Source organism: Uranotaenia lowii, chromosome 2 (assembly GCF_029784155.1).
Source record: "Uranotaenia lowii strain MFRU-FL chromosome 2, ASM2978415v1, whole genome shotgun sequence".
Classification (NCBI taxonomy): domain Eukaryota; kingdom Metazoa; phylum Arthropoda; class Insecta; order Diptera; family Culicidae; genus Uranotaenia; species Uranotaenia lowii.
The window spans coordinates 221,197,663-221,218,996 of record NC_073692.1 but is presented as its reverse complement, the minus strand read 5'-3'; the positions used below and the strand labels follow the sequence as shown (position 1 = coordinate 221,218,996).

The window sequence follows — 21,334 nt, the reverse complement described above, 5'->3', positions numbered from 1 at the left end:
TTGTGATTTTCAGTTGAATTTTATGTACAAACTAATTCTGATTAAAAATATGATATTTGGATATTGAATTGACAAGCAAATTTTTAAGTTCACGTTCTCTTGAACTTCTCAACTATTTTATGTTGATTGAAAAACTCATTCAATTGAACTTTGAATCTGTTTCCAAATTTCTATACGATTTTCGAAATGTACAAAAAAATGATTTAGGAATCTTACTTCTAGATAAGAACTTTATTATCCAAGCCTTTGAGCCCTCATTCATGAGTCTATTATTTAAATTCTGTACAGCTGGTTTCATCTTTATTCATCATTTCAATGATTGATTTTTTATCTGTTTTGTGAATGTGGTTAAATATGTGAATTTCAAACGATGAAACTGAATCTGAGTTTTCAATTTTGGATAGCCACCTAGAAGCTTTATATGTTTAAATTTTGTGCTAAAATAAAGTTTGAGAATTTCGAATATGAATATAAAACAAAATTCTTCTTTTTTTATAGTTTTAAATCTACTGAAAATGCATGTGATTTTCGAGAAACATTATTCAAATATTATATGAAATGTAAAACCGAATTTGAGCCAGGATTTCAAAGCAGCTTTCAATTCTTAATTTCTTATGATTACTCGAACTGAAAATCAAGAATCCTAAACTTGATACAGAATCAGAAATACGAAAATATGTGGAAATATAATTTTTGTTATGGGAATATGGAACCAGAACCTTCAAAATGAGTTTGATTTAATATTTAATATTCAGAACTGAATTTCTATAAACAGATTGCCAGATTGCCTGATTTTAACCGGATTTTCCCGGGTATTTAATATAAAATTTGGGAAAAGTCCGGTCCGCCCCGTTTCCCGGATTTCATTGGAAAAGCCCGGATTTTGCCCGGGTTTGTTTTCATTCTCATTCTTAAATCAAACTAAAAAAACAAATTGTGTAGTAATTTTTTTTAATCATGCGTCCAAAATTTTTGCAGCAAGTTTCAAAAAAAAAAAATTATGAAAGGTTTTTTGAAGTTTTTTTTTATAGATTTTTGATGATCAATTCCTAGGTTTTGACCAAAATTGCCCGGTATTGCTTGGATTTTGGTCGACAATTTTGAAATCAAATACCGGGCTTTTGCCAGGTTTTAATATAAAACAGCATGGATTTGTCCGGCTCGGATACGTGCTGAAAAAAATCTGACAACCTTATTCTATGGAGCAGTGAGAAAATTTTAAAAACTGTAGCAGATTTTAAGCTTGGGATGGATTTTTGAGGATTTTGCATTAGTTTTTAGTCCAGATAGTTACTCTTGAATATCTTTGCTCTATTATCATAATTTGTTTATGAATTTAAAATTTTGAGTCTAGAGTAGAATACCTCGCTTGCTTTTTTGGACCCTCATGGGGGGGTTTAACCCCCAAAACCCCCCCCCCCCTCCCCGTTCCTACGACCATGGTTATTGGGGATAACTGAATGCAGACTCCTTAAATAATACAAAAAATAATAATGATCAATTCCAAAGATCGCAATCTGTGCATCCGGTTTTTACGCAATATGACAGATGTGTTCTGATGGACAAAAAATATTTATGTTAAAACCGGATTTAAGAGATCAAATTCTTCGAGATGCCTACTCATGAAAAGGTTCGAACCAGATTCCAATTGCTTTTTCCAGGTGAGTTTGTGTAAAATATCATGATTTTGCAAAGGTTTTGCATCTGTAGTAAAAAAAATAAATCAATACATGACTGAAAAAAGTGTGCAAAGATAAAAAAGAGATTTTATGAAAAAGTTAGAGTATTTCTTGAAATCATTGATAAATTTTTTTTTTATATTTTTACATCAAATGTCATATTAACATCTTCATTTCCTCCATAGAAAGTTTTTCGATCAAATGAATAGTTTTTAAAATGCACACGTTTGTAACTGCTCGACTGTTCGACTAATAATTGGTAATTCGTGAATGTGAACATATCAACAATACAAACAAATTAAAATTTCTAAAAACTTAAACAAAATGAACAATAAACACAGATTATCATGTGTGACAATATATTAGACACAGTGTTTTATTAAAACCATTGTACAATTTAAACTATGTACGATGACACACCGGAAGTGACAAGGACTCGTATGATAGTTTTCAGAACATTTCCTCCGTCCTATAGACTTTTAACTCCTTATGTTTTCGAAAGATCCACCGCTTGATTTCGTTGCGTTTTTCATGTATTAAAACCTTTTGATTATTCCATGTTTTATGTCTTGGATTTTATCGGTTCTATTAAAAAAAAAGTTCAATATATAATTACTTGTAACTTTGTTTTATTAGTTTCAAATTTATCTTGTGACATTTTTCAGTTTCATTCAGGAAGTTTGTTTCAATTTTGGGTACACTAAATTTAAATCAGTAGCTGTGGGTGAAAAGTCGATTTCCAAGTGCTGTCCTTAGAAGAATTAGGAAAATTAGTTGAGCACATTGTTTTACTACATTCAAATAAAAGTTAACGTTTAGCGAACTTTACAATTAGTGGTGACTCAACCGCCAGAATTGTTTGTCCTTTGCGCATCTTTAGCGGAATCTCCGTTCGTTCAGAGCGTTGAAACTTATAGCTCAACAGCAAATAATAGAGGACAACTTTGATTTCCATTAGAGCAAACCTCGATCCAATACAATTCCTTGGACCAATACCAAAGGGTAGATATGTTAGCGGGTCGATGTTGTGCCTATTCTCGGCACTGAAACGTTCCGGATCGAAATGGTACGGGTTAGGGTAGTATTTGGGATCCATATGAATTCCTTGAGTCGGAATCCATACTACTGTTCCCTTGTCGATGGTAAATCTCAATCCCTCCCCATCATCAACCTGGTAATCGTGAGTACAGCATCGGTCTAGTAAGATTGCTGCTGGGCGCATTCGCATGCTCTCCGATATTACCATATCCATGTATTCCATCCTCTGGAGGGTGTCGTAGTTGAGCTTCTTTCCTGCTAGAGCTTCGTGAGTGGCAACAATTTCTTCGTATAGTTTCTGTTGGATATCTTCGTGCACTACAAGATCATGAACAACAAAAGATAAGGAAGTAGCAACGGTTTCAAATCCAGCTAAAAAGAAAACAAATGTCTGCGCGATCATTTCGTTTTCCGTTAAACCTTCCGTAGCTTGTTGCTTTCCGACGTGTGACTCTTGCACTACTGCGAATCCTTCGTATTGTTCGCTCTCCTGTTGGTGACGAAGAACTCCTTGTTTGGCTTGCAGTAGCAGGTGGATCATATCGTATCGGATGACTCCTTTGGAAAGTCGATCGTTGATCGCTTGTCGTATGAGAGCGCTAAAGTATTGACCAGGTTTCCGATCGATCAAATCAATACCAAGTCTACCCATCAGTTTCGGGCACAGTTTAAAGCCAAACATCTTGAATACTACACTAATTCTTTCGAAATTAATCATCTCTTTACCACGAGAGTAAAACTCATTCTCCGGATTACGCAATGAATCAATTTGGATCCCAAAAGCGCAAGATGCTATCATATCTGTTCCTAAACGACTTGCCAGATCACTCATGTTCATATCCTTAGCACTTTGAACTTGACCTTCAAGATACTTGGTAGCACTTTCACAGCAATCGATCATCAGCTCAAACATCTGACGCATTTTGCTCCCAGTAAAGGCCGGGCTCAAGGTTGCTCTCGTACTGCGCCATTTCGATCCATTCATCGCGAACAAACTTTTCCCAAACAAAGTGTATGGACTATCGTTTCGGCTGTCACCAAACATCGGCCGGTGATCGACGAAGTGGTCAAAATCCTTTATGGTGATCTTTTTAATAAGCTCCGGATCTTGAACCACAAATATCGGAGTCACACTGTCGAACATCCCGAAGACTCTGAAACAGAATAGTATTTGAAAATTTATTCAACTAACCTTTCTCATTCAATTGCTTACTTGGTATTAGCATATTTGTTGTAAATTTCGACAACAAAATCAGGCCAAGTGCATCGTTTCAATATTAGCGACCCGGTGCTGCCGAAAATTGGTTTGACAGCCATCGAAGGAATTGGTTTCTCGTGGAAGTAATCATTGTTCCGGGTGAGCAGATGATACAGATACCCCAAAATCGAAAGCAGAAAGAGCACCAAACCAACGTTGACCTCCATCATCGGATGCTGGTCAAAATCTCGTCCACCTGATAGCTCACAATCAACTGGCGACCGTCAACGGTTGATGGCCACTAGAACTTGAACTTCGTTATCTAATGCGCGCCCAGTAGTCTTTTGACGGTGATAACATTTCAATTGGATACAATTGCGCTGTTTCCGTAACTCTTAACACCATTGATTTGAAACACCATTCATTCGTATGAATTGTTAAGTATGTTGGAACGTTTGTCCTTATCGCTACATACACTTTGATTCGAAATATTGCTTGATTCTACTCATTTCAATCAAATGTATTGAATTTCAGGATTTTCAAATCAACGGACGAATACTGTCGCAGACGGAATGAATTGGGAGAAATAACGAATGACGAATTGAATCCGAGTATGTATATACGCAATCACTTATTTAATTTGATTATTAGTTTGTTTTGCTCTTGACTTGACTCCCGGTGCCAATGAAATTTGGAGTTATCGACGTTTTGAAAATGAGGTGTTAAGTTTGAAATTTTTTCAATTGAACAGTTTTTTAACTCTCTTCAAATTCTTCTATATTCACTTTCAACTCGGAATTCAATGAAATCAAATGCTAAAAATACATACAAAACATAATGTTGTAATAACTTACGTTTTTTAACCAATTTATGTTTGAAGTATTTGGAATGACAAAAGTTTCAATATACGTATAGAATAATGTTTTTTCAGTACGTATCCAGGCCGGATAATTCCAGGCTATTTTGTCTAAAAACCAGCCAAAATCCAGGCAAATTCAGTCAAAACCCAGGAATTACTCAACACAAATCAAGGAAAAAATCTTGAAAAAAAATTTTTTTTTCATCAAAACTCACCAGCAGTTGTCGTATTCATATTTTCGCAGTTGTCGTTTGTTAGGCTTTCAAAAACCCTTTCATGATTATTTTTGATTTGTTTTAATTTATTTATTTACTGTTCACGGTCTTCGACAACTTAATATCATTCAGACTGATTTCTTAATCTATGCTTAAAACTATCTTTACTTATATTATAATCGAAACAAACAAAAACTTGATTAACCTTCCAAAGCCGTTCGCTAAATATCCGTTTCGGAGAAATTTGAGTTGCAGTTTGATTTCGTTCTCCTGGCTGTCACTGATAACCGATTTTGATAATATTATATTCATTGTGTAGGTAATTTATTTTTATTACTCAACATTTCAAAATAAAGTCGATGTGTATTACCAGGTTATCAGAAAATGGTTCAGAAAATAAAAAGTCCAAAAAATCTATTTTATTTTTAAAATACTCATAACTTCTGACAGCTTTTTTGTATTTAAGTGTTTCATTGATGTTTGAAATTGTGAAAAATCCACTTATCCGACCATGTAAAGATATGTTGGGGTCCAATGAAAGTTTTTACCACTATCTCTGATCTTCCGGTAGAAGAAAATCTTATTTAAAAACTAGCTGATCCCATACGAACTCCGTTTCGCTTTCAACTTGTAATATGTCATGAACAGTTTGTATGAAAGTCAATTGCCAAGCATTTTCCAGATGCACTTTCGAATTCATTGTTAAGTAATAATTGCAAAAATATTGGTCGATCACTTTGTCTGTCGTTTGCTACGAAATTTGAAATCAGAAATTCTTTGACCGTGCCAAAAAACCACGCAATTATTGCCAAAAAGCTTGCCTCAAAAGGGCTCTTATAAATCTTTGATGACTGAAATCGATTGCCCTTCCCTCAAAACTCCCGTGTGCAAATTTTCAAAGCGATCCATTGTATAATAACGTCAATATTGAAAACAGTGAAAAATTAATTTATATGGACGACCCCTTTCGTCGACCCCTGGCAAAACATTTGACATCTGAAATCGGTTGCTCGTCCCTGAAAACTATCGTGTGCAATTTTTCATCCCAATCCGATGTAAAATAACGACGATATAGCAAAAATATTGAAAGGTTTATATGGACGACCCCCTATGCCGGCCCTTTACACTGAATTTAATACCTGAAATCCATTGCTCATCTCTCAAAACTCTCGTGTACCAATTTTCGTCTGAATCCGATGTATAATAACGACAATATCGCATCAACAGTGAAAAGTTAATATGGACGACCCCTTTGACCGACCCCTGATTTTAGTTTGGAAAAGTGAAATCAGTTGTTTGTCCCTAATAACTCCTCTGTGCAAATTTTCACCCCAATCCGATGTATAAAAATGTCAATATCACTAAGATACTGAAAATTTAATATGGACGACCCCTTCTGCTGGCCCCTTACACTGAATTTGATACCTCAAATCGATTGCACGTCACTCAAAACTATCGTGTATCAATTTTCATCTGAATACGATGTATAATAACGTCAATATCGCAAAAACAGCAAACAGTTAATATGGACGACCCCTTTGGCTGACCCCTGACTCAAAATTTGACACCTGAAATCGATCGCTTATCTTTCCAAACACTCATGTGCAAATTTTCAACACGATCCGACGAAAAGTAACGTCAATATCGCGAAAACAATAATTGTGTTCTATGGACGACCCCTTTCAGAAGGGGTCATCCGAAAATCTAAAAACATTTTTCATCCTTCCTGGTCCTAATGAGCATCCATGGCAAATTTCAGCTCTCTAGCCCTTAAGACGGCTGAGTCTATAGAGGACAAACAAACAAACAAACAAACAAACAAACAAACAAACAAACAAACAAACAAACATACAGAAATTGCTTTTTATATATATAGATATTTACTTTCAAATTTTGGCTTAGCTTAGCTGTTATTCATTTCCCAATAAACCAATTTTCAAAACTCAAATTTAATTTTTTTTCGTTAATTTGATCTATATTTTCATTGAATCTGGTCTGTCAAAATTACCAGTTCATCAGTATATTGGAATGATGATAAAGATGTTTGAAATGTGCGCTTCGGGCCATATTGACCCGAACAGCTTTGGAGAGTTAAACAATTTACATGATATGTCAAATGGGTAGTAAAATTCGTTTCTTCCGTTATTAATTGTTCTTAGAGGCTCAAAATTTCGGCAAATTAAGTAAAAAAATCCGGGTAAAATCTGCGCTTTGTTCAATGAAGTTCGGGCAACCGGTCCGCACCGAACGTTTGTCAAATTTTGTATTAGATATCCGGGCAAATCTTGATAAAACCGGGCAATCTTGCAACATTAGTAGAGAAATAAGATGCTGATGCTGTTCAAGGACTATTTTTGCCTCAAAAAATTTTGAAAGCATGTTCAGTAGGGATGTACTGAATATTCGGTCGCCCGAATACCACTCAAAATCGGTTAAGCTGAATATTCGGTTCGCCGAATAGTTTAGCTGAGTATTCGGTCAAATAATTTGAACATTTATTTATAAAGTTTGTACTGTTACAGACTTGACAAATTTTTCAAATGATGTTGGATAGTTTATAGAATATTCAGTAATGTTGTAAAAACTGTGCAATCACCAAAAACTTAGGTTTCAGTAACACATCTTAGGTGTATCCGTCTGCCTTTCACTGATGATCATACTAGATAATGCAAACAAATACCCTTTTAAATAAACTTAGATTATCGTTTATTCAAGATTTTGTAGGATAAATCTGGCCAGGATGCCCAAATATTGCATATAAACTAACCGGATTTTAACCGGGATTATTCACATTATTTGCTTAACCAAATAAAAAACTTAAATTGCTCTTTGAAAAGTTTTAGTTTTTGTGTCCAAACGAGAAATTTCAGCATAGTTTTTTTTAATTCTTAGGGGAGATAAGGGCATAACAGATATAAATTATGAGTTACTACATTGTTTCGTGTTCAGACACTAAAAAAGTCTATTTCCTAATGAGAAAAAACTAGAAAAAGTAGGTAAAAAATCTTAAAAAATGCATTTTAATTTGTGTTGCCAAATTTAAGCTTTTGGCACTGTAGAGGCATAAAGGGTACCTCCACTGGGGCAATATAACCACCATTAATCTGGGCACGATGATCGTTTTCTGCCGTAGAATCTAGCAACGAATTGAACTTGATGAAGTCAACTAAATTATGGGGCTACAGCTTGACTTGTTTCATCTCATGATTTAATCTATTGGTTAGGTATCGAAGAGGTAATCAGAGGACTCGAGTTCGATTCCTGGTCGAGGTGATTTTTTTTTCCATTTACCATTCATGATCGATGCACTTTGCATTAAAAGGTGAGTCGTAGATCCATCAACATAGTAATAACAGAAAAAATTATGTCTGTTTGTAGAATAGAAACAATTCACACAAATTCATACATTATGTTTCTGGTGCTTTATTTGGTGGTTGATATTACTTTCAGAATAATGCAACAATCAAAATAATCAATCAAGAATGGTAAATGAAAAAAAAATCACCTCGACCAGGAATCGAACTCGAGTCTAACGATTACCTCTTCGACACCTAAAACCCATAGGCTAAATCGTCAGATGTAAACTAGTCAAGCTGTGGCTTTATAATTTAGTTGACTTCATCGGGTTGAATTCGCTGCTAGATTCTACTGCAGAAAACGCTCACCATGCCCCGATCAATTGTACTCTACACAACAAAAATTATTTCCTGTAAAATTACGCAAATCCTGTAACAAAAAGGAGCAGGACATTTACCGTAATTTCACAGGTCGAAAAACAAATTACGTGACTTTTAATTTTTTTTTGTACAACTTTTTACAGGACATTTGCTGTAATAATAAATGAATCTTCGTTAACGTTCAAGGAAAACAATTTAAAATTACAGGTTTTGTCAATTACAGGTTGATTTATTTTGAAGGTTGCAAGTGACACGTAATAGTCAAATTTTTTTCCTGTGTATACGCCCCGTGTCAACAAGTTAAAGTGAAAACGCGTTCAAAAATTGATTATAGTGAAAAATCAAAAATTTTATGATGGTAAAAATTGAGGAACATCAGGAACTACACCATGTTGCAGTGCGTATTTTATTTCATACACAAAATTTATTCCATACACCCTTTACTCTACCACAAAGCAAACGGTCTCGATGCAAAACATTAAAAAGGCGAAATAGCGAGCTGAATAAATGCTATCACAACATAGCTTTTAATAAGCAACACAAATGCTGAATTAGAGCACCATCAAAACGTCATTTTTCGCCAGCCGTATAAAAGTATTAACAATGCATACTTAGATCACCTTTTAATTATTTAATTGATTGATCATGATTTATGTGAAACGGAAATTCAAAGTGGGAAATTTTTTTTTGATTAATTAAAATGCACAAAAATTAAAAAATAAAATCATTATCTACAACATCAATCAACCTGCTGAATGAAGGGTTATATAAAATGAGAAGTGATTATAATTGAATTATTAAATACCTTTGATGAGTCTCGAACCGAGGATCCCGCAGCAGCCTTTATCTTTCCTTGCGCCTTTACCATTTCGACCACTCTTCATGCTGATAAAGTAGGTGAAAGAACCCGTACTTCAAGTACAAGATTTAAAGCTTTATAAAAGCTTATTATAAGCATTAACAGGAAGTTTGAGTGCTTCAGTCTTAATGCTTGTTAACTTTTTATTGTAGCTCTTTATGTGCATATCGTGTTATCATTAGTGCCAATTTTTTTTCTTGCTTCTATGCGTTGATAATGCTTATAAAAAACTAAAATGCATTATGAATGTTGATATAATGCTAACTTGCATTAGAAATGTTGATTTAATGCTGATTACGGGTTATGGCATAATGCTTATGGTTACTTGGGCGTTTTGGTCATATAGACTTGGAAGATTTCACGTGAATTTTAATTAGTGATTTAAAAACGGTTGCAAAATTTTCAAAGGCTCGAAACGTCATAAATGAACATAGACCCTTTTCACGTGTTAGTGCTGAATGGTTTCTTAAAACTTAAAGTTCACAGATAAACATACCTCTAGTGAATCAAAAGTTTTAAGCTTGATGGGCCTTCAAATTGTCACAGTTAGACAATTATTGTTAAATTTACAAAAAACATGCGATTTTCACCCTACTGAGTAAAAGGGGTAAGTTGGACAAACTTTGTAGTTAATGAAAAATAAAATAAAAACGTTTAAAAATTTATAGTTTTCGATATATTTGTGACGTCACAACGCATAAAGCACCAATTATTTAATAATATTTGGTAATATTTGATTTTGTTCGAATTAAATGTTACAGTTAATCTAATCTGTTAAAAAATTTGAGGAAAAAGCATAAGGGCGCAGCAATCTTTTAGGGGAATAATATAAATTTGAAATAAGTTTAACTTTTTTGGATAAAGAATTTTACGTTGAAGACCAAAAATATGAAAATGGTGTGAAATAGAATAGTATCACTGAAGTTTTTCTACAAAAATCAAGATTATTTCTTAAAATTTACAATGTAAAACTAAATAACAATGCTTTTACGCACTATTTGATAGCTGAATTTTTAGGCGTTCTTACGTATTCCAAATGTTTGAAAAAGGCTTTATACGAGATTCTCTGCTTAATTTCTTCATTTCCCTAGAGTGAAGTGGTGTGACAAACGATCTTGGTCAATTTTGAATAAGAAAAAATAGGTTGGAACTCAATATCTTTGATTTTTTGTTTCAGTAAACCATACTTTTTCCAGTTTCAGTTCGTAGATGACAGCACTATCTTGCAGCTGAAACAATGTATGTCTTAATATTGATTTTTCGAATTTCTAAAGGCCCATATTCATCATTTAGAGTTAGTTTTCCAACACAGTTTTGTTGGAGTTCACGCTGAAGAAAGATATTCTGGATTTTCAAAAATTCACTAGCACCAGAATTATTCAGATTATCGGTCCATGAATTTAACTTTTTAGTGACCTTGATGCAATTCTAATTATTAGATTTAGAGATCGTAAAATTTTCAAGGTGTTCACGCAATGCATTTAGATTTTCAAATAGTTCATAGAAGTATTATTATTTACTTTTACATAGTATTTTTTTTTATCTTGATTTTTGTAGAAAAACATAGGTAGTAGGTTCTATTCTTATTTCGCACCTTTTTTCATATTTTAGTCCTCAACGCCAATTGCTCTATCCTTAAAAGTAAACTTATGCTTGATTTATCCGTTGCATAAATTAGAACAAACATTAGAAGAAAATTTGGATGATTTTCAATCATTCATATGTTTACAAGCAAAACAAGCATTCTTGTTTCGCTCACTGTAGATTGTTTGCTCTATTTCAATTTACCGAAATGAATTGATAGATCTGCTAAAGTTTTCCAGAAATCCGAGAAATATTTTCATTATGACTTATGCTTTCAAATTTCTATCCGGGTTAATTCATGCACGGAACCTCCAATTTCGTGAGGTGAAATTGGATGTTTTCGAGCTGTCCCTGTCGAAATATCACGCACAATCTATCATGAAACTTACCGAAATTCCACCCACCACATTCATTCCCTGGTGCTATTTAGTTGACGATGATGGCCCGGGCCCGCAAAACCCAACCAACTAGCCAAACAACAACAGCAAATCCAACCCTCCAACATTTCCCTCATGCCGGTTTGGGGCTGGTTTGTATTTGGATTGGACTGACTCTGAGAGACTGCCACTGGAACACTGCCGCCGAGGATTTCGGGGAATTCGGTAGCTCCCAAAAATAACATTACCCAAAAGTAAAGTTAGTCCAGGGGCGCTGGCGAATCCCATTAAAAGGAAAATTACAGTTTTGCATGAATTAGATCCCAAATACCTTACAGGCAGAGCGCGCTTCACAGACAACCGGAGGCAGCTGTTTTCCCATTTTACCCGTACGTGTGCTCCTTTCTTGTGGCATTTCCTTTTCCTTTTAGCTCCGAATTGTTGTTTTCAGGTGCTCTGGGGTCGTGAATGTCGTGATTAGCATTATGCTGTTGGTCTTATCACGTGACATGGGACGATTAGTGCAGTCAAATGCTAATAGAGAGTGGAGTTTACATTTGTCTGTGAGTGTGTTTGTTTGCGAGATGCAGAGAAGGAAAATTGGACGGGGGAAAAGTGGGCAGGAGTTTGGGTCTGATCCTGGTACCTACCTAACATACTTACATTTGCAGGTCACCATTGGGGCTGTTTTCCTCCTTCTTGTGTTTTGCGTCAAATGTTGGGAATCATAATGACGAGGCTAACGGTGATTGTCCTGATGATGATGATGATGATGGCGTTGAGGATGATGGTTTCGAACATGAGGCACCGAATGATGGTGGCACTTATTTGTCCGACCAAAGCCGACAGGCTTACCGGTTTTTGTAGCGAGAACTTTAATCCCTTGTTCGGAAACATCCCGGAAGGTTTAAGGGTATGATTTTCTCCACCTCAAAAATTGTATGGGAGAGTGGGGAATCATGGGCCACTTTTTTTCGTTGTTCCATAACTTCTTCATTATCTAATATATAAAGATGAGTTGGACTATATATGTTTGTATGCACCTTATACAAATCGACACCGCTTAACCGATCAACCTGAAATTTGGTACAGAGATGTAGTTGGACCAGGGTAAGGTTTTAGTAATAGTTCTGAGCCCCTCCCACCTTAGAAAAGGGACCCTCCCATACAACTTACGTACTTATTCCCACAAATCAAAAGTCATTGCACCCATTTTGCCAGCCGATTTTCGTTTCCTTTAGCGGGTTTGTTTTCACCATCACCATGGGTCAGGCATTAGAAACGACCATCCAAAGTTCACGTGTACTGGAAAGCAAATCAAAGCTTGCTGAGCATAAATAATTTTAAAGGGGAAATTTTGGCGGGTGTTTTTTCCTTCTACTGTTCAAAGCACGTGGTACCGGTGCGAGGCATTTGATTGCAATAATGAGCCTTCATTTAGGATTGAAAAAACTACTTTCCTGTTAGAAATATATTGAGAATAACAGTGGTTGAGAATCTCATAGAATATGCAGTGTGTAAAGTATGCATACATTAGTTCATGTTCATTATGAATTGACTTCTTCAGTTGAATAACTATTTGGACTGAAAACTAATGTTCCAGCTTATAGGAACCAACCATTTTCATATTTTCGGAACTTCTCATAGGAAAACAAATAATAGAACTGAGGGTTGTAAGTTTATTGTTTATTTGATTAAAATTTAAGGCTGCGATCTCAAGTTCAAGACTGCGATCTCAACAATTAATAATTGCCGTGTAGGAATTTAATTTACAATAGGAATTGGACAATTAAACGTTCATTTCATGCAAAAAATTAAAACAAAATCCAACGTTAAAGTTACGTATAATTGTACAAAAGTACAATTGATGAAAAAAAAGAGTAATTCAATTCAAGCTTCCTAAAAAATTGTGGGTGTAAAATAAGGTTGCCAGAATTGCCGTCTATTTAGAAATTTCTAAGTACAATTAATAAAAAAAAAGAGTAGTTTAATTCAAGCTTCCTAAAAAATGGTAGGTGTAAAATAAGGTTGCCAGCATTTCCGTATCGGGACCGGACAAATCCAGTAAATTTTATCAAAAAACCTGCCCAAATCCAGCATTTGATTTCAATATCTTTAAACCGATATCCTGGCAATATCCGGGCAAACTTGGTCAAAACCGCGAAATTATTTAGTAAAAATAACGAAAAATATACTTCCAATATTTGTTTTCAACAAACCGCATCAGCAGATTTCAAATTGTATATCAAGCTTCCAAACACGAATTATGATTGTTTCTAAAACTTGCCATTTAAAACTTTTTTTTGAACGTAAAAATGAAAAAAATATAATAATTATAAAATCTCAGTTTATATTACGTTTTAAAAATGATGTGAATAAATCCGGGCTTTTTGCAACAAAATCCGGGAAACCGGGCCAGACCGGACTTACTTCAAGATTTAATTCAAATGTTCTAGCAAATCCGGATAAATCCGGGCAACCTGGCAACCTTAGGTTGAAATGTTTTTCGTGATAGAATGGATAAGCATTCAAGGGAAATTATTTCCAATTTCTATCAGCAATCCTAAAAACAATAATATGAAAACGATAAACTTTACTAATAATCCCAATTAAAACTTTAAGAAGACTAACAAAATTTACAAAGCTCACATGGCCAAACATGGTCCAATTTATTTTGATGATGAACAAAAAGCTTTCAAAATTTGAAAAAGTTAAACGACTCATTTCGATTAATATATGTGAACCCGAGCAAGGCCGGGTAAAATCAGCTAGTAAAAGATAAAATGAAAATAAAAAATGGTATGGGTTTCTACATTTTCAAGCTATCATAAGGTATTTTTTAAAAATTTTCAATAAGTTATTTTTCCTAAATTCTGACTGTTTGAAAAAAAGCAATAATTTTTGGATTTTGAAAAATGGTGGGGAATCGTGGGCCACCAAATCCAAATTGACCAAATAACATGCAAAGTTTATGAGTTGACCCAAAACTGTGATTTCCTACTTTATTTCGTTATTTTAAAGCAATTTCAGATGATGAAATAAAAAAGAGAGCTGTGTATGATCGAATAGATTCCAAAAGCTGGCTCGCGAATAATTTGGTAAAATTTCTTATATAGGGAGGACAAAATATTTTCATAACTCTTCATATGGCCTAAGAAAACTTTACAGATAGGAAAAACGTATTTTAAGTTCTGAATGTGTATAAAAACATAAAAATATAGGTGGTTCAAGATGTGTGGCCCACGATTCCCCACAAGATATGATTTGCAAATTGGTTGCGTTTGTGTGATTAATTGATATTCCATCAAAAATTCCTTTTCCACGTGAATGATCATGACAAAACTAAGATCGTAAGCGTATGAGCATATTTTTGTTATGCACTTTAGGTTCCCCATCGATGAAATTAGCGGGTGTTTTTTTAATTATGTATGTAAATTTTTCTAACTTTTTTTAGTTTGATAAATAAAAGAAGCATATGATGCGTATTTAAGTCAACAACATATAGAAATATATGCTCACGCAAAGCGACGACGATGACAGTTGGTTTGAAATTTTTATCTCAACACACATCTGAGATATTAAAAGTGGCCCACGTTTCCCCATGGCCCACGATACCCCACTCTCCCCTATATGATTAATGAATATTGATATCCTAAATTTTTATCACCTTAGAAAATGCAATTTGGAATTTCCAAAATGTGTAAACACTTAATTTTTTATGCTTTAAGTATGCACCATTTCGCATGACTATATCCCGCCGAATATTCATTTGATTTGAGGAAACTTTGGTATTCTGAACTCTAAAAATAAATTCAATACAGATATTTAACAAACTTTTTCCTTCTGATAATTCCAATCCTGATAAAAAAAATTCCAGCAAAAAAAAACTTCTTCTAATAAAATACTATTGACAACAGCAAAAAACGTATTTTGGACCTCAACATTTTCATTTAGAAATGTGTTTTGTCTATTGTTGCTCAACATCTTCAGAACCTAATAAGGGATCGTTTTTGCTTACTGCCTTCCATCTGAGGAAAAACTATAAATAGGACAGTGAAGATTTATTCTTATAAATCAAACAAATTACTGCGAGTTATTCAAATACCACTTAAAAATGTATATTTGACCCATTCCAAGCGGAGAACCGATTTTTATTTTTCATTATTCAAAAAAAATTAGAACAGCATTAGAAAGGTTATTTCTTGAGCTTCATTTTCAATCAAAAGATATTCAGCTACCTTTTTTAGAATTGAGTATGTTGACGTTGAAGTTTAAAATTTTTAGTAGTATGAAAATAAACTTATTTTAACAATTATTCTTTATTTCAAATATAACTTTGTCAAAAATTTAGCTTTTTAAAAAAATTATTGCAAAATGATTGTAAAAAAGACATTTTTTAAGCATGATATTAGATTAAGAATAATCACAGAAAGTTTACGCTCTAGAATCGGTGATAAAAGCATCTATTTTTAAGCGTTGTGACGTCACGAAAATTCTACTGTTTTTCAGTTCATGATTCCATTAAACGTCACATATCATCGAAAATTGGGAGTCTCTTCAAACTTTTTGAGAGGAATTCAATGCCTTTTTCAGAAGGAATCGGTTTAAAAGGTTCTGAGTTACACCCGGGTGAAAAGGCGTTGTGACGTCACGAAAAATGATTTACTTTTTTCGGAACGTTCTAGACTTATTACTTCAACACTATTACAGTATTTTTTTAATACAAGTTTTACATGACAATGCGCTTCAATGATAGAATTCAATTATCAAGTTTTTAACGAAATTAAGAAAAAAATTTTTTCGCATAAACGCGGTTATTTTAAACGTCTGATTTGAATAAAAATCTTGAAAAAAAAGTTCATCTATATCGGAATGAAAAAAACACGCTTATAACTTTTATTTCTTGCAGGCATTATGTTCAAACAAAATAAGTTCCATGAAATAAATGCAATGAGAATAAAAACATTTTTTAAACGTAGTAAATTTCATAGATAAACTTTTATTTCAAACAAATCAATTGTACTTTACTGGAAAAAAAAATTCTTATAAAACTATTTAAAAGAAACTGTCCTTTATTGAAATTTCCACCTCAAAGAATGTTACTAGAATATCCAAATACAACCCCGTATTCACAAAAAAAATCTCACGATAGAGACTTTTAAATGAATTACAAAATTATTTAAATTAAAATATGTAGGTACTACAACAGGGTCCCATACAAAATTAGGACAGATTAAACTACAGAAAGAGGTCGCGCAATAAATCTGAAGTTTGCATGGAATTACGTGGATTTTGTTCGGCATGAACAAAAACAAAAACAGTTTTTCACCAATAATTTTGGTCTTTATCAACCGATTTTTTTTTTCATTTGAGTGTTTTAAAGCTTCAATCATAACAATATTTCATTTGAAGAACGCATTTTCGCAATGGTAAATGAAAAAAAAAATCACCTCGGCCAGGAATAGAACACGGGTTTTCTGATTACCTCTTCGACGCCTTACCAATAGACTAAATCGTCAGATGTAAACTAGTTAAGCTGTAGCTCTTTAATTCAGTTGATTTCATCGAGTTGAATTCGCCGCTAGATTCTACGGCAGAAAATGCTCATCATGCCCCGATCAATGATGCTCGATATGCCCCGTGTCAACTAAAGTTAAAGCAAAAACGCGTTTTAAAATTGATTATAGTGAAAAATCAAAAAATTAACGATGGTTAAAATTGAGAATCAATGTGTACATCATGTTGCAGTGCGTACATTAAAGTTTGTTGAAACTCACTCGCGACGACCAGTGATGTTTACTCCGCGGCGATTAATATAGACTGACGGACCGCGTGGCAAATGTAAACAATAAACAATAACAGAGAGGCGCAAGTGAGAGAGAACGTCAATTCGTTACTGTTCTAAGAATCGACGAGGAGTGAATGTGTAGGGTTCACTGGAATAGAGCTAGGTGAACAGTTAGGAAATCAGTAGAGAAGTGTTGCCAATATAACGGATGGATAATCCGACATATCAATCACTACAGTAATCTTACATGATTACTTGACGATAATAAAGATGATTATGTTATCAGTTTCCGATACAAAATAGTAGGCACAACAGGTTATGGGCCCAGTGTTTAACTGGCTGTAGCTCTGTATTTAGTTATCTCGACTGATATTTCTGGAATGCGATGTCGTACCCGAAGTTCGAAGGGTGCATCGCAGTAGGCGGAGCTGGTGGTCAACCAACCTTTGAAAGCCAGCAGCTACCTCAGGCCGAGGCTGGTTTGGCGCTACCGCACACGGCAGCCAGTTTCTCAATGAAACTGCTGTTCGACGGTAGAGCGGAGATATTCGGAGCCTAGAAAATGAGCCTCGAGAGACGTTTGGCCAGGCTGAAGCTCTCCCACACCCTGGTTCGGCCAGAGCTGTTAAATAGCTAGTGATGGCCATCAACAACGATGTCCTGAACATATTAGTTGGGGTCAATTTTGTCAAGGACGCCTTGGACATCCTCTGCGACTCCTACTTGGTAAAGGGTACGAGCGCGATCATCGCAATGCGAGGGCGATTGAACAATTTCCCTATGAAGAGGTTCGACTCACTGTTGTCACTCTTTTATGAGTATGCCCTCATCATACGGGAGATGGACCGGATGGGAGCAAACCTGAGCAGAGGCGAGAAGGTCCCATCCGGTCGTTGCTGCTAGTAATACCGCCAGGCTACAGCCACATCCAGGGTGCGCTTGCTGTTCTACCGCCAGAGGAGCTCAACTCAAGGTTAATCGTCGATATCAAGCGGTTGTTCCTTGATTCTGAACTCATCCAAATCACCAGCACTTCCTCAAACCAACATCGAGGTGAGCCAGCGGTAGTAAACCATGCTTTGCGGACTTCAAGTCGCGCTGTCCCAAGCTGAAGGCGGCTAAGAAGAACACTTACAGGCGTGACAAAGGCAGCGCTCACGCAATGTTGGCCCATGTGAAGCGCAAGCAGTCAGAAGAGGCGTGCGTCCGAGCGGCTAGAACGGTGCAGCGCGTAGTCACCATTCCTGGCGAGGCAGCTAGTGCAGGTCGCAAGCAGCTGGGAGCTACGGTCGCAGGCGTGGCAGCCCCGCATTCGAGCACAACTTCGAAGGTCGTCACCCAGGTGGTAAAACCTTTTTACGGATTGCATTCCAAGGCACGGCGAGCAACCACGTCCCCCCAGTTTGCTACTCTGGGTCCATGAGTGCAATTAGACGACTCATGATACTATGTACCCCTACGCCATAAAGTCCACCTAGGGCCTCTGGCCATAATTCCCATCCGGACCTGCAAGAAAGGCTATACCCGAGATTGGAGACCAAACTCGCGCAATGCGCTCCACGGCAAATTCTCGTTTATACGTGCTACACCAGCAATCGTCATCCACTCTTTGTCACGATTTACGACTCACTCGAGACGAGAACAACTCGCCTCTCCTCGTGACTTGAGGCCGTCTCACACTCATCCTCTTGACACAAATTGAGGCGTCAATACCCACCTCACCTCGTGTCTCGAGGGCCCTCGTTCAGTACGTCTCTTGACCCAATTCGAGACGAGAACAACTCGCCCCTCCTCGGGTCTGGAGATAACCACACATCCAACTATTTCTCCATCTCGACTCTTCGAGACTCAACCTGTGGCCCATCCACTGGGCGCCACATGTTACGGCACAAGGCCCTGTATGTCTGTAGTCAATCGTATGTCGTGAGTCAATCGTATCCGCGAATCGGGGCCAGGAACCTTCCCAAAAGGCAGATCGATCGGAACCCACTCAAACATTTAGTCGTCCCGCATATCGGGGTCGCGACTACCCGATACACGTTACGACCCCTCCCTCTTGCAACTGAGCATTGGTACCAAGGTGCCCAGTCGCACCACGTTTTTGCCACACTCGGCACACAGCCCGTCGGTAACTGACTGTACCAAGTGTGGCGTGTAGTTCTCTTGGCCGTACATCTACAGGTGACAAGTCTGTAGACACGTTTCCACTCTGCACCACGGGGAGGTGGAACTACGTCGCATAGCAACATGGTGTCACATGGTCTGTGACGAGAGATTAGTGGAGGACATCTCGAAGTGGCCAAACCGATCGAGCTGTCCACAGCCAAAACTGGTGAGTCAATGAGGGCTAATAAGAAAGGCAATGTACCACTTAAGACCATGGTTAATGGTAAAATAAAGAAGATTAAATTGTATAATGTTCATATTATTGCTGAACTAGAGACAAATCTCCTTTCGGTTAGAAAGGCTACTACTAAGGGAAAAAGGGTTATTTTTTCTGATGGTGAGGTCACAATTACAGACTTGGGGGAGGTCATAGCTCAAAGGACAGTAATTGATGGTTTGTATTCCCTAGAATTGGTTTCGGAAATTGAAAACTCAAAGGCTTTGCTTGGAATGAACCGGCTAGGTTTTGATACATGGCACAGAAGACTTGGCCATCTAAGTAATGCTGGCGTAACCACACTCATGACACAGAAGATGGTAGAAGGAGTAGAATTTGGAAGGAGACTTCCAAACTTCCAACAAAAACGAAGTTTGCGAAAACTGTTTAGCTGGAAAATAGTCAAGCAAAAAGTTCAAAAGTCTGCAAATACCAAGGTCAAGTAGGCCACTTGAATTAGTGCTCTCTGACGTTTGCGGATACATGGAAGAAACCACGCTTGATGGTCATCGATATTTCGTGACATTCACGGATAACTGCTCACATTTTACAGTAATCTACCTAATGAAACGAAAGAGCGAGGTTTTTGAGAAGTTTAAGGAGTTTGGAGCGATGGCAACGGCGCATTTTAATCAAAGGTTGGCTAAACTTAGACGCGATATTGGCCGTGAGTACGTTGGACGAGATTTTCAAGAATTATGCCAGGCATAAGGTTCTAACAGTACCGTACGCCAGCAGAAAGACGTGAGCAAAATAATCAACGGAACGTTGATGGAGAACGTACGAGCAATGCTCTACGAATGCGATCTTCCGAAATCGTTATGGGGAGAAACTGTGTTTTGCTCAGCCTTTCGGATACATTAATTTTTTCTAATACTTCTGGATTTCGGAAAAGATTATCTAAATCTGAGGAATGTAAAAAAAACTTGATAATTCAAGGAAAATTAATTTCCGTTTACTTTGTTATTTTAAAAGCTTTTCTTTGTCGAAGAAATTATAAATATTATGCTTAATTATTTGGAGTATGCATTTAAGCTTATAGGGATTTAAAATTTTCTTGACTCGATATTTGCCAACGTTTTAAAATTGATATACAATCAAACCATGTTAGAAGAGTTGACGATCCAGAAGAGAATCAACGTGCCTAATGGTAATCAGAAACAGATTTAAAAGAAATATCCAAGAGTTAGAAAAAAAACACTAAAAGGTTTAAAGTTAATTTCGTAAAACTAACGTTCACTGATCGTTCATATTATATTTTATTAAGGTTTCAAATTAAAGTTGCCGACCTCTGGTCTGGAACGATATTTACGGAAAAAGTGCCTAGGAATGAATATATTAAGGTAGTGGAAGGGAATTTCGAGCCAATATTTAATTTTTTTTTTCGTTTAATGTTGTTTCCAAGATTCTATAGAATGTGGCTTGTTATTCGTGTTTTTCTATTTGATAAATTAATTACTTGATTACTCAGCAGGGCTACGATAATGATGCATTTTTAAAAAGTACAGGAACTTTATTGTCACCCTGTATATTCGTTGTGAGTGTATAAGTGAAGAAGTCTCAGAGATTGAGGAAGAAATTGTGTACTTAATCATAATTTGCATTAAAATCTAAGTTATTGCCTTCGAATGACCATAATAGTCTGCATTGAAAAGTAATATCTATCAATTTTCTCCT

General features: G+C 36.0%; 2 protein-coding genes across 2 annotated transcripts in view; one reads left to right on the top strand and one right to left on the bottom strand.

Moving 5' to 3' along the window:
* LOC129749239 (E3 ubiquitin-protein ligase TRIM9) overlaps window positions 1-21,334 on the top strand; it is a 579,998-nt gene that overhangs the window by 84,026 nt on the left and 474,638 nt on the right. The gene's annotated exons all lie outside the window — the stretch shown is intronic.
* LOC129749240 (probable cytochrome P450 9f2) lies at window positions 2,289-4,235 on the bottom strand. Its single transcript, XM_055744177.1, has 2 exons — window positions 3,931-4,235; window positions 2,289-3,871 (listed from the first exon to the last, which is right to left on the bottom strand). The coding sequence occupies exons 1-2, from the start codon at window positions 4,143-4,145 to the stop codon at window positions 2,488-2,490; spliced, it is 1,599 nt and encodes a 532-aa protein (XP_055600152.1). The 5' UTR covers window positions 4,146-4,235; the 3' UTR covers window positions 2,289-2,487.

Coding starts and splice junctions, on each gene's coding strand:
- LOC129749240 (XM_055744177.1), bottom strand. CDS start 4,145: ATGATGGAGGTCAACGTTGGTTTGGTGCTCTTTCTGCTTTCGATTTTG. Junction 3,872..3,930: donor AACAAATATGCTAATACCAA/GTAAGCAATTGA, acceptor ATTCTGTTTCAG/AGTCTTCGGGATGTTCGACA.